Source organism: Pangasianodon hypophthalmus, chromosome 28, assembly GCF_027358585.1.
Source record: "Pangasianodon hypophthalmus isolate fPanHyp1 chromosome 28, fPanHyp1.pri, whole genome shotgun sequence".
Taxonomy (NCBI): Eukaryota; Metazoa; Chordata; class Actinopteri; order Siluriformes; family Pangasiidae; genus Pangasianodon; species Pangasianodon hypophthalmus.
Genome location: NC_069737.1, coordinates 10386702 through 10400755, shown reverse-complemented (window position 1 = coordinate 10400755; position 14054 = coordinate 10386702). Strand labels below are relative to the sequence as shown.

The 14054-nt window shown below is 42.1% G+C and overlaps 1 protein-coding gene and 1 long non-coding RNA gene across 14 annotated transcripts in view; one reads left to right on the top strand and one right to left on the bottom strand.

The window, feature by feature from the left end:
- LOC113544364 (collagen alpha-1(XIX) chain) overlaps window positions 1–14054 on the bottom strand; it is a 270413-nt gene that overhangs the window by 71716 nt on the left and 184643 nt on the right. For all 11 annotated transcript variants that reach the window (XM_053230917.1, XM_053230913.1, XM_053230916.1 and 8 more), the window contains one exon: window positions 10670–10723. In XM_053230917.1, the coding sequence (XP_053086892.1) occupies window positions 10670–10723 (54 nt within the window). The remainder of the gene's footprint in view (window positions 1–10669; window positions 10724–14054) is intronic.
- Window positions 1653–3413, top strand: LOC117596356 (uncharacterized). Of its 3 annotated transcripts, none has more exons than XR_004577496.2 (3): window positions 1653–1836; window positions 2261–2353; window positions 2561–3413. It is a non-coding gene; the product is annotated as an uncharacterized LOC117596356 (long non-coding RNA). The 3 variants fall into 3 exon arrangements; XR_004577495.2 differs by having other exon boundaries at window positions 2243–2353; XR_004577494.2 differs by having other exon boundaries at window positions 1653–2353.

The window sequence follows — 14054 nt, the reverse complement described above, 5'->3', positions numbered from 1 at the left end:
TTCCCTACCTCTCCCTCTTCCCCTGTGTTTGTCTAATCTCCCCCTCAGATTGGTGACTCCAAGGCCACAGGTGTAAGAGTAAGGCCTGGGCTGGTGTGCTGACATTGTCGGATACCCAGGCATTTCCAGGACCAATCCCACACGATGGAGGTGGAGACAAATCCAATTCCAGGGACAAAACCATAGAGGTGGCGGTTAGTCCTTACCTCACCCATCCACTGATTTTGGGAACAAATTGGCAGGCATTTCAAATGTTGTTGAGCAGAATCTGTGTGGATGGGTCCTACATCATGCATCAGGAAGAAACGGAGGGTGGGGAAGGTGCTCACCCATCGGGGGAATTCCCCTCAGCCATTTCCCTTTGGATCAGACACGAGACGAAACCCTCAGGCACACCTTCAACCAAGTGAAAGTAATTGACGATCAGTGAGTTCAGCCCAACGTTGCACTCTCCTTCCCTTATTTTGTGATTATTAAAGATTAAAGGTTGTATCAATTTATGCATGACACACAGACAAAATAAGAAAGAATCGAGTTACTGGTCCCAAAGAGCCATCAGGAAATGTTATTCCAGGCAGTTCATCATAATCCTATGGTGGGGCATTTAGGTCAGGACACAACACTGAAACATTTCATGGCCTGTTTCTATTGGCCAGGCGTTCGCAGCAATGTTTGCAGGTGGTGTGTGGCATGTTGTGAATTTCATCTGGTGAATCCGTCGGCCAACCCAAACGTGTCATTGCACCCTCTTCCATTAATCAAGGTCCCCTTCGTAAGAATTGGTATGGACCTCGTCGGGCCATTGGAACGGACTGCATGAGGGCATCGCTTTGTGCTAGTCCTGGTGGATTAAGCAGCGTGACACCCCAAAACCGTGCCTTTGCAGCCAGCATCTCAGCACACAGTCTTGCAGAGGTACTCTTCAAAATTATCTCCTGGGTTGGGATCCCAAAAGAGATCCTGACTGATCAAGGCACCACTTTTATGTCATCCTGCACCCTTTGTGAACTATAGGACTTCTTAGGATTACATCAATTCATACCAGTGTTTACCATCCTCAGATGGATGGCATGATAGAGTGGTTTAACCCTCTGTGGTCGACGCTGGCGCCAGCGCCACCACTTGCAGTTTTTAATGATAACAGCGAAAAGAACTTAAAATGCTCCATGTTTTTGATCGTACACATATGTGTAATACATCGTTTGAATCCGTAAAGGGTCTATTTTTTTGTGTACACTCACAATATCAACAAATCATTGTGCTTTTGTAAAATAAAGAAAATATATTGGGTGTGCTTTCAGCCGTCTCAGTCTCCGCGTATATCTGTTTGAAACGAGTCACTAAAATGAACTGAAACTCAGCGAATACTTGACACACAGAGATGAGAAATATATCGATGGAAAGCTTGAGGTGTCTACTTTTAAATGAAGTGAGTCAAATCGAAAACAAATATTCTCAGTTTATGTAATCCATATGAAACCAAGGAGAGGTACAATCTTTCCGTCTCCTTATCTGATAATGACCTGAGGCGGGACACACCCACACGCTATTCACAGGGAAAATAGTTCAGTGATTCACATACGAGGCACACGCCCCCCCCCCCCCCCCCCCGGACAATGCCATAAAAAACATCATGTTTCCACATAGTTTATTTCTTTGACTTCGCGTTTGGAAGATGGCACGCTATTCAGGTGAGGAAGCTCTTCAGATGATTTTGGACAGTGAGGAAGAATTGACCTTTTTCTCAGAAGAAGATTGCGACTCCGACGACGAACGGGTGCATTTTGAAGAGTGAACTGATCGAGCTGAGGATTTTCCTGCAAGTTGTTATGATGAGTAAGTCTTGTATAATTCCTATTCTGATAATATAAAAGAGAAATCATTTTTCAGACTTTGTTTTGCCTAGTTTTGGCTAGCTTTTGGCAGCCTACGTGAAACATTGCCTTTCAATGTCAATTACAAATGTCCGCAAATATCTGCTCAAGTGTAAATTTTTGTAATGTGGTACATTCTAAACATTATTATTTCTAATAGTAGCTTGCTTTTACAAATATCTGCTAAAGTGTAAATGTTTCATATATTTATACAAATTATGTCCATTTAACGGTGTTCGCTAATGTCTCAGGCATCTCATGGCCCATCAACAGATATTTGTCACCTATCAACAGATATACACTGTGCGTCCATACCCATTAATTGCCCACCTGTTTACTTTCAATAATGTATGCTAAAAATTTTTTAGTTATTTATTTTTTTTTAGGAATGTGGTTGCATCACCCTCGCCTTCACCAGCACCTCGCACCGGGGCACGCAGGTGACGTTCAGTTTTCAGTGTGATCGAGAATCATACTGAGTAAGTGTACAGACATTATATTTTATAGATGTAATTTTGTTTATATCATCATAATACAAAAAGTATATATACTTGTATGATATTACTTAAAACTTGTGTCTTTATGCATGGTCATTAGTGATTGATGATGATAAAAACAAAATACAATAGTTTCTTTTATTGTGTTATCAGCATGCTCATGTCTTTTTTTTTTTTTTTTTAAAACAGACGTGACAGTGAAAATGATCAGCAACCTGTTCTAAAGAGAGCAAAGGCAAACAAACAGGCACATGGAGGACAAAGACATTTCCATGTCCTGCACCTGTGACTGCATACAACCAGCACATGGGGGGTATTGACCTGTCTGATCAGCTGCTACAGTACTACACTACACAGCACAAAACAATGAAGTGGTACAGAAAGATTTTTCTACACTTCTTGGACATTGCTGCCACCAATGCTTTCATTGTGCACAAAGAGCTATATAGTAACTTGTCCCATAAAGAGTTGGGAACAACTTATCAGAGCTTTGTGGTGTCTCACAGAAAGTAGCACCAAAATGGACCAGTAGTGACCATGTACCAGTTCCAGGAACTGACCTGACCTCAGATGCCAGGAATGTTGCCTCTGCTGGTCGCAAGAGCTGTGTGCATTGCAAAGCAGTGCATGGTAAGAAACAAAAAACACCATGGAAATGCCAGGCATGCGATGTGCACCTATGTCTTCAATTGAACAGGAACTGCTTTCAAGAGTGGCACAGAGATGTATGATTGTGTATAGGGTGTAAGAGTGGGCTTTTACAAACCTTACACCCTTTTTATTTTGCACTGTTCCTGTTTGCACTGTACAACTACATGTTTCATGTGTAAATTTTTTACACTGAATGTCTGTTTTTGCACAGTTTTGCCCTGAATGTATCTTCTGTACCACTACATGTTTCATGTGTAAATTCAAGTATATGTCTTAAGTTTTATGTAAAGTACATGTATAAGACAACTCTTTCAGTATGTTTGCTATGTGTAGGTTTATATACACTCCTGTGTTGTTTTTTTGTTTGTTTCTAATAAACTGTTTACATGCACTCAAGTGAATCTCGAGTTATTTTGCCTGACAGTTAAATATATTCTAAATAAACTACAAACAAAAAATATATTTCTTTTGTCCTCACATTCTTTCTTGTAGTACTTCCCTCTCAGTCACATACCTGACTGAAAGGCTCATTATGCAGCTTAGGCGGGTCTTTGTCTTCTCAGGTGTGAATCACTGCATTATGCATGATCATTCACGCCTCCTCGCATATGGACTTTCTATACAAAAAGTGTCTTAGAAAATTTAAATCAATATATTGTTTTCTCTGAATGAGTGAGCAGGATGATTTTCACGTCATTTTGAAGCAAAAACTCTAGGCTACAAGATCGAGTTCTCAAAAGTCTTGGGGACAAATGTTTTGAATGAGTTTTATGGCCTTATTTCAGTAACTTTTTTTTTGTTTTTTCAATAACCATGCATAACTGTTATTTTCTCCAAAATACAAACTTGTACATATATGCTGCTCACATATTATTGTAGCCCAGTTTGTGCTGATTACAGTGTAATCAGACTTTACCCATTTATATTTTTATAAGCAAATGAAAAATGCACAATTGTCAGGGCATGTCAAAACTTCTCCAGGGCCCCGAAACGCCCTCAGACCCCAGAGGGTTAATCAAACCCTTCAAAATATGATTTGGAAGTTCATACACGGGACAGTCGGAATTGGGATAAGTAGCTTGAACCCCTATTATTCACAGTACAAGAGATCCCACAAGGCTCCACAGGGTTTTCCTCATTTGCATTACTATACAGACACAAGCCTAGTGGCATCCTAGACATCGTCAGAGAAAATTGGGAGGAGGGATCTTTGGCAAGCAAGAGTGAAATTCAGTACATTCCTGACCTGAGAGCAAAACTCCACACATTGGGGCAATTAACACAGGAGAATTTGCTACAGGTGCAAGAACTTCATTCCTGGCTGTATAATAGGGGTGCTCGGCTATGTGATTTTTCACAGGGTGATAATGTGCTTATGTTATTACCCACATCAATCTCCAAATTAATGGCCAAGTGGCAAGAGTTGGGGCGCTGCAGATATATCACCTCAATCTTCTTAAACCATGGAGAGAGGTGGTTCCTGTGGTATTGGTGATGATCATTCCAGAGACGGAGGAGCTAGGACCAGAGTTGAATCTAAAATGGGAGGCTCAATCCACCGTGGTCCCCTGTGGAGCCCAAACAGAATTGCAAACAGAATTTTCCAACGTGTTCTTGCCTCTCCCTGGTCTCATAGGCACCACACTGAGACGCCCCCAGGGGTGTTGGTATGCAGCCACCCCATCGTTTGCCCAAACACAAAAAACAAGTGGTGCAGGAGGAGCTCACGGCCATGCTTTACATGGAAGTAATCGAGGACTCCCACAGTGACTGGTCCTGTTTTACACAGAGGGTTCAGTCCGGTTCTGTGTGCACTTTAGAAAATTCAATGCAGTGTCTAAATTTGGCGTGTATCCAATGCCACGCATTGATGAACTGCTCGATCGGTTAGATGCAGCTCACTTTTATTCGACACTGGATTTGATGAAGGGATTTTGGCTGATCCCCTTTACTCCCATATCTCATTAGAAAAATGCCTTTTCCACTCCATTTGGTTTACACCAATTCATGACCCTTCATTTTGGGTTGTTCTGAGCCCCAAAGATGTTCCAACAACTCATGGACAGAATCCTCCATCTGCATGGTGCCTACGCTGCTGCCTATCTGGATGACATTATTATTTATAGAAATGACTAGCAGTGACACGTTCACCACCTTAGGGCTGTCCTGAGATCGTTGAGACAGGTGAGATTCACAGCATACCCAAAGAAGTTTGCAATTGGAAGGGTAAAAGTATGGTATCTGGGCTTCCACATGGGCCACGGGCAAGTGTGTCCCCAAAATGATATGACAGCAGTGATTGCGGCCTGCCTGAGACCCAAGACCAAAAAGGGGGTGAGAATGTTTCTGGGGCTGGCTATCCATTAACATCAGTTTGTGCCTAATTATTTGGATGTCACTAGCCTGCTGACATCCTGCTCACTACAAAGGGAGTGCCAAATCCGGTCCAGTGGATGGAGCTGTGCCAACAGGCTTTTATTCAGGTAAAAGCTGCACTCTGTGGTGGATCACTCTTAAATTCTCCTCACTTCTGTCTCTCCTTTGCTTTGCAGACTGACGCATTGGACAGGGAGCTGGGGGCTGTGGTGTCCCAGGTGGTGGAGAGGGAGGGGTGCCCCATACTGTACATCAGCTGCAAGCTTTGGGTGAGAGAGAGTAAGTACAGCACTATTGAGAAAGAGTGTCTGGCCATCAAGTGGGTGGTCCTCACACTCTGACACAATCTGTTGCAACAAGTCTTCACCCCCTGTTCGGACCAGGCCCCGCTCCAGTAGCTCCACCACATGAAGGATGCCAATGCACGGATCACTCACTGGTATCTGGCACTTCAGCCATTTAAGTTCGATGTGGTCCACAGGCCAGGGCACAGATGGCTGTGGCAGATTTCCTCACTTGGGGAGGATTTGGCATCAGGCCGGAAGGCTTCCCAGCCTGAGTTGGGTGGTGGTGGCATGTGGAGGCAGGGGGCATTGTCAAGCACCGGGTTGTGAATGGAGGGTGGAGCCAGGAAGAGTGAGAGGTAAGGACCTTCACCTGTGGGGGATTTGCTAATGATTGTTCTGTGTTTCAGTGAGTGGCGGCAAGGATAAACAGGGGAGAGACAAGAGCCATGGGAGAGACAGCTGTGCAGCGCAGAGCCATGTGTGTGTGTTTGTGCTCACTTTTCAGTGAAATAAAATTGCTGAAAAGAAAAGGAAAAGACTGAAAGAAAATAAAGAACCCCTTTTGAGTTGTCCTAAGCCTGCCTCCCGTTTCCACACTTCCGGTCAAACCCAGAAAACCCTTTGTTTTCCAATGTTCAGCAAAATTTGGCAAGGACAGACATGTTCAACAGTGGTGCACATCTCTGGTATAAGTGGTCCAATTGGTGTAGACGACACGTAACATGCACCATATTTGTGGACCCAAGTAGCTGCTGCGTGCTACCACACCGCCATCTTGGTAGCTAAGCTCAGAGTGTCAGGTGATTGCCACGGCAGTGGGATTAATTCAGTAGGTTCTCTGGGTGCACAAAACCTTTCCCTACAGTGCTCCCAAAGGTGGTTGTTGAGTCTCAGAGTCAGCACATATAGAGACTTGAGATTCAGCTGGTTCTTGGGTAGAAAGCTCATCCTTCAAACCCTTCTGATAAGTGGCCATGAGTGCCTCGGAGTTCCAACTACTTTTGACCGCCAGGGTCTGGAACTCGATAACATAGTTGGTCACACTGCAACTACCCTGTTGAAGGTGGAGGAGTTGAGAGGCAGCCTCTCTCCCACGCACTGGGCTATCAAAGGTCTTGTGCATAGCCTCAGTAAAGGCATCAATGCCAGAACACTCAGTGGGTTTGTTTTCCCATACAGAGGTTGCCCACACTAGTTCCCTGTCTGTGAGCAGTGATATAATATCACTTAGCATGGTCAGAAGGGAAACGGGAGGGTTGCTGCTCACATGCTGGGGAGTACTGGAGGAGGAAACCTCACCACCACTCAGGGTCCCCATCATACTTTTCTGGGGGAGGCAGATGTGGCTCGGCATGGTGGGTGACATCTGGAATGACTAGAGGTGCCTCATAACTTGAGACCGCAGCTGGCTGAGCAGATTCTGCTTCTTGCTTCATGCCTGCCTACTGCAGCACACTGGTTGCCTGGCTGAACTGGCTGTCCTTAGCTGTTCCAGCTCTGCTGGGTCCATGTTGATGGGTCCAATCTTGCTGTAATGGGGTTACTCACCCCGCGCTGGACTCAAGCCCAGACCTCAGTATACGGAAGAGCAGATAAAGAGGACAAACAGAAACCTCCAAAAAGGGAAATAAATAATGAGCCCAGGCCAACACATTCTGCATTGGTTATGGGGAAAAGTAACAAACTAAAAAAAGCAATCTTCTAAAATACACAAATTAAATATCACCCACAGTGATATTCAAACTCACAACCTCTGGGTCAGAAAGCAAGCAAGTTACAAGCGCACCCCAAGGAGGAGAGACAGTGAGAACAAGAATAAAGGAGAAACTAAAGGCATAAACTTAGGACCATCAGGGGAGGAACTTCTTATTGCTCTCTACAGAGAGCTAACCAGGAAACAAAAGGTTTTTTTTTCCAAAGAGAAGGAGCCCAAAGACTTGAGGGTGGCTAAGCTGACAAGGCAAGGCCAACCTGGTGCAGAAGAAAGGCTTGGGTACAGCTCTAGTTTTCAAAATACTGATACTGGCTTGGTCTTGCCCTCACAGGGTGAACTAAAGACTGAGAGTTTGAGCAACCTGGCCCTTAATTAGGCCAGGTGGAGCCAGTTGCCACTAATTACTGAGATGCATCTCTCTGTCTCCCTCTGGTGGCAGGCCTGGTCCATGACAGCCTGCCCCTTACATGAAACTCTCAGACTTTTAGTAAAATATCATTAGTCTTTATGCAATTTGGAGCTCCTCTTAAGCCCATTTACACCAGAACCTTCATGTTATCATGTTAATGTAACTGGACTTTACAAAAGACCCTGGCAGTACAGAGAGCAGCTACTTAAAATAAAAGTGTAGCATGGGAATGGTTTCTAGCTAGAAACACTACAAAATACAATATTCATGCTATATTTTGCAGTGCATGCCTATAATCTTAAAAGTACGTGGGTGATATTTCAGTCTACAGCCTACTGTAACAGTGCATGTTCTGTCATAGGTTTAAACATTCTAACTGCCTCAAAGCACAGAAGTCAAATTCTCATTGGACTTACTGTAGGTTTGCATAGAAATGTGCAAACTTTATAATGCCCATAGGAAGAAAAAAAAATCAAAGCTGATTTACTAACAGGGTCTGCTAACATATTCTGCTATTTAAAAACATAAGAAGTATTTGGACAATGACAGAGTTTTTGTGATTTTGCCTTTATACACCACCACAGTGGATTTGAAATAAAACAATCAAGATGTGATCGAAGTGTAGACTTTCAGCTTTATTTTAAGAGGTTCCACAAAAATATGGCATTTACCATTTAGGAATTACAGCCATTTTCAAAAAAGTCTGGAGCAAAGCCTGAAGTCTGGAGCCTATGTTCTCAAAACTCAAATTCTGAGTTTCCTCCCTGGAGATGCTTTGCCAGGCCTTCATTGCAGCCACCTTCAGTTGCTGCTTGTTTGTGGGTCTTTCTGCCTTTCAGTCTTGTCTTCAGTAAGTGAAAAGCATGCTCTATTGGATTGAGATCAGGCGACCGACTTGGCCATTGAAGAACATTCCATTTCTTTGGCCTTCAAAAAGTCTTGAGATGCTTTCGCAGTATGTTTAGGGTCATTATCCACTTGCACTGTGAAGCGGCGTCCTATCAGTTTTGTAGCATTTGGCTGAATGTGAGCAGAGAGTATAGCCCTATACACTTCAGAATTCATCTTGCTACTTCTGTCATCAGTCACATCATCAATAAACACCAGTGAGCCCGTTCCATTGGCAGCCATACATGCTCATGCCATAACACTGCCTCCACCATGTTTGACACAATGTGGTGTACTTTGGATCATGAGCTGTTCCTTTCTTTCACCATACTTCTCTCTTCCCATCAGTCTGGTACAAGTTAATCTTGGTTTCATCCAGTCCAAAGAATCTTATTCCAGAACATGGGAGGCTTTTTTAGATGTTTTCTGGCAAATCTAATTTGGCTTTCCTGTTCTTGAATGTTACCAGTGGTTTGTACCTTGTTGTAAACCCTCTGTATTTACATTCATGAAGGCGTCTCTTGATTGTAGATTTTGACAATGATACACCTACCTTCTCCAGAGTATTCTTGACTTCTGTTGATGTTGTGAAGGGGTTTTTCTTCACCAAGGAAAGGATTCTGCGATCCACCACTTTAGTTGTCTTCTGTGGTCTTCCAGGCCTTTTGATGTTGTTGAGCTTACCAGTGCTTTCTTTCTTTTTAAGAATGTACCCAACTGTTGATTTGGCCACACCTAATGTTTTTGCTATCTCTCTTATAGATTATGTTGTTTTTTCAGCCTAATGATGGCCTCTTTCACTTGCATTGAGATCTCCTTGGACTCCGTATTGGTAGCTCCAGTTGAACAGCTGCCAAATGCCAACTCAATACCTGCTATCAACTCCAGACCTTTTATCTCCTTCAATTGTCTTGAAGTAACAAGGGAGTGGACCGCACCTGGTCAATTAACTTCTTGTCAGTCAATTGTCCAAATACCTTTGAGCCCCTGAAAATGGAAGTACTTTGCTCAAAATGTCTGTAATTCCTAAATGGTAAATGCCATATTTTTGTGGAATCTCTTAAAATAAAGCTGAAAGTCTACACTTCGATCACATCTTGATTGTTTTATTTCAAATCCATTGTGGTGGTGTATAAAGGTAAAATCACAAAAACTCTGTGATTGTCCAAATACTTCCAGACCTAACTGTATATAATTTGAAAGTTTCCTGAAATTATGTCAGTATTATGGCTGAAAAATAAAAGGTTTCATATTAAATATTTGCCACACATTCTCACCTCCAACTTCAACCTTATGAACAGAAGACATACTCATGTCTACACTCTTATTTTGCATTCATAGATATATTTTGAACATATATTTGATGCCTGTCATTGCCTTTAAGCAGTGTTTATATTATATCTGTATTTATACATACATGTGGGAAGTTTCCATTTTACTCTTTCAGTCATCCATTTGATTATTCTGTGCAATTATTCTGTGTAAATTACTTGCAGAAACTGTTCTTTAAATGCAAACTAAAAAAGCTGCTGCTGATCTGTTTTACCTGAAATACGGGGTGGTTACCTTAAATGCCCATATGAATGCACGCTCCAGTTTTTACCACAACATGCTTGACTGTGCTGTTTGAACGCGTCTGCACTGCCTAGTTTTTATATATTTATTTGGGATGCCACCAAATAAATTCTATATCTTACTCTAAGTGTGTTATTGACCCTGAGTATGAGGTAACCATTGAATTATATTTATTTAATGCTAATATAAAGAATTAACACTATACAGTAAATTCTCTCTCTTCTTTCTCTTCACACATGCTCTCTCTTTTCTTACCAGTACGTTTTCTCACCAAATAAGTCCTCTCCTCCCAATAAGTTCATGAAACAATCATATCACTTTTATCATTAACATTAAAAATACCATGAACTAATGCTTTGTGTCTTTTATTCAGATTTTACATAATTGGGCATGCTTACCTGTTCCCCCTTGGGTCCTGCTGGGCCCAAAATTCCAGGCCTGCCAATGGGACCCTGAAAAAAACACATATATTTGATTAAGTAATGTCTGGTTTAGCTAGAAATTCTATTATCTGATATTCCAGAAAACAGTCTAAGTCAACAAATATGAAAGAAAGTTTCTGTTAACAGTACCTACAGACAGATCAGCCATCACATAAAAACCACCTGCCTAATATTATGTAGGTCCCATTTGTGCCACCAAAACAGCTCTGACCCATTGAGGTATGGACTCCACAAGACCTCTGAAGATGTGCTGTGGCACAAAGACATTAGCAGCAGGTCCTCTAAGTCCTGTAAATTGTGAGGTGGGGAATTTGGAGGCCAAGTCAGACCCCTTCATGGCAATGGTTTTCCCTAAAGGCAGTGGCCTCTTTCAGCAGGGTAATGCTGAAGGTGTTCTTGGTCTGCAATAATGTTTAGGTTGGTGGTATGTGTCAAAGTAACAGCCACATGAATGCTAGGACCCAAGGTTTCCCAGCAGAACATTGCCCAGAGCATCACACTGCTTCTGCAGGCTTGCCTTCTTTCCATAGTGCATCCTGCTGCCATCTCTTCCCCAGGTAAGCGACACACACGCACATGGCCATCCACATGATGTAAAAGAAAACATGATTCATCGGACCACACAACCTTCTTGCATTGCTCCGTGGTCAAGTTCTGATGCTCACTTGCCCATTGTAGGCACTTAGGGCAGTGGACAAGGGTCAGCATGAGCACTCTGACAGGTCTGCAGCTACCCAGCCCCATATGCAGCAAGCTGTACTGTGTGTTCTGACACCTTTCTATCATAGCCAGCATTAATATTTCAGCAATTTGTGCTACAGTAGCCCTTCTGTGGGATCAGAACAGATGGGCTAGCCTTCGCTCCCCACATGCATCAATGAAACTTGGGCGCCCATGACCCTGTTGCCAGTTCACCAGTTGTCCTTCCTTGGACCAATTTTGGTAGGTACTAACCACTGCATACCAGGAACACCCGACAAGACCTGCCATTTTGGAGATCACAATTTGGCCCTTGTCAAAGTAGCTGAGATCCTTATGCTTTCCCATTTTTCCTGCTTCCAACACTTCAACTTCAAGAACTGACTGTTCACTTGCTGCCTATTATATCCCACCCATTGACAGATGCCATTGTAACAAGATAATCAATGTTATTCACCTGTCAATGGTTTTAATGTTTTGGCTGATCAGTGTATTTACCTGCAGCCTTATAATCTGTCAATAATCTGACTGAGACCTTATTGGAATGAAAAGTCCACATACAGTTCCCTCCAAAAGTATTGGAATGGCAAGGCCAATTTTTTTTGCTGTTGCTATACACTGAAGAGTTTGAGATTAAAAGATGAATATTAGATTCTGATGAAGGATCAGAATTTCAGCTTTCATTTCCTGATATTTACATCTATATGCATTATACAAAATAGAACATGGCACTTTTTGTTTGAACCCACCCATTTCTCAAGTGATCAAAAATACTGGAACATGTGACTGACAGGTGTTTCTTGTTGCCGAGGTGTGCCCTGTTAGACTGACTGCCTAAACAGTTAATAGCTCTGAATGTCTACTCTTTGAGCCCTGCATTTGTTGTACCAACATGAAGACCAGAGAGCTATCTATGGGAGAAAAGCAAGCCATTTTGAAGCTGAGAAAAGAGGGAAAATTCATCAATTGCACAAGCAATGGGCATAGACAATTCAACAATTTGGAATGTCTTGAAAAAGAAAGAAAGTACCACTGGTGTACTATCAAACATAATGCATATCCTTTTTTTTTTTAAAGAGTACAAAGTTGCACTGCTCTCGAGGTTGAAACTTTCAGGCAAGTGAGCCAATTCAGATGACACTGAAAAAACAATGATCATTGCACAATAAAAAGTTAAGTGAGGTAAAATTTATAAATTCCAATGTAGATTAAAATTAATTTTTATTCATTGTGTTACATTAAACTGGAATAGGCCTTTATCTGCTGTTCAGAAAATTGAAAATGACAATGCTATGAAAAACCACATGATTTACACATTCTGGAAATTGTGCGAGAAAAAAAATGTTAATAATACTTTTGATATTTTGCTTAAATTAAGTCAAGTCAACTTTATTTATATAGTGTTTTAAACACAACACAGTTGATCCAAACTGCTTAGAAAACATAGAAAATGGTGGAGAGATGAGAAAAGCACACAAACTTATATACTCAAACTCTATGAATTTAACTATGAATTTGTTATGTACATAAAAATCACATGGTCATATCAATGCCCTGACGAAGAGTGTGTGAGAAAAAAATAGTCACACTGAGGCATTCACTGCAGTGAGACATTTGAAACTAGAAAAAGCAGTACATGGAGAAAAAGGTTTGAAAGTATTGGAACGTATCACAGCATGCACTGAGTGGAAAGTAGTGAAATATTCCATCACAGAGCGAACACACACACATTCAAACCTATGGACAATTTAGAATCTTCATTTCATCAAATGTGCATGTCTTTGTACTATGGAAATCAGAGTCCCTGGAAGAAACAAAGGAGAATATGTAAGAAACACCCAGAAAGGATCAGGGTTGAAGTTGTCCCCAGGTCCTTCTCACTGTAAGGTGACGGTGCTAACCACTGAGCCATCATGTAGCTGTAAGCATTAATACATGTGCCATTCAAGTACCACATTACTGCAGTGTTTAAATGAATGATATGGCATGCATTATCAAATGGCATGACTGCTGCTGAATTGACCTTGCTGGTCAGATAGCAAGGCCAACCAGGGTTCATGGCAGAACATAGCTCTGGTTTAGGGCCAATTCATACAAATATTGTCTTACATTAATAACTAAAATATATTAGAGACTGTCACTGTCTACGGTAAGCAATTTATCAGTTTCAATTTACATTGTCCCATATCAGGGATGTCTAATTCTCCCTGTGCTCTGGGGGTTTCCTCCAGGTACTCCGGTTTCCTCCCCCAGTCCAAAGACATGCGTTGTAGGCTGATTGGCATTTCCAAATTGTCCATGTGTGTGTGATTGTGCCCTGCGTCCAGTCCAGGGTATCCCCCGTCTTGTGCCCCAAGTCCCCTAGGATAGGCTCCAGGCTCCCCTGTGATCCTGTGTAGGATAAGCAGTACAGAGAATGGATGGAAGGATGGATGGATGTCAGTGTCAGTAAGCCAATAGTTAATATTGTGTTTTTGTGTATGTCTATGTGTCTGTGTGTGTGTTTTCCCCTCATGTTCCAGATGTTCTGAGAATGAAAAGTCTTCTGCCACAAGATCTTCAGAGGCAGTGAGTATTCATGTCATTCTGACATAAAGACAGTGAATAGATAGCATGCACACTAGTGGCCATATTATTGCCA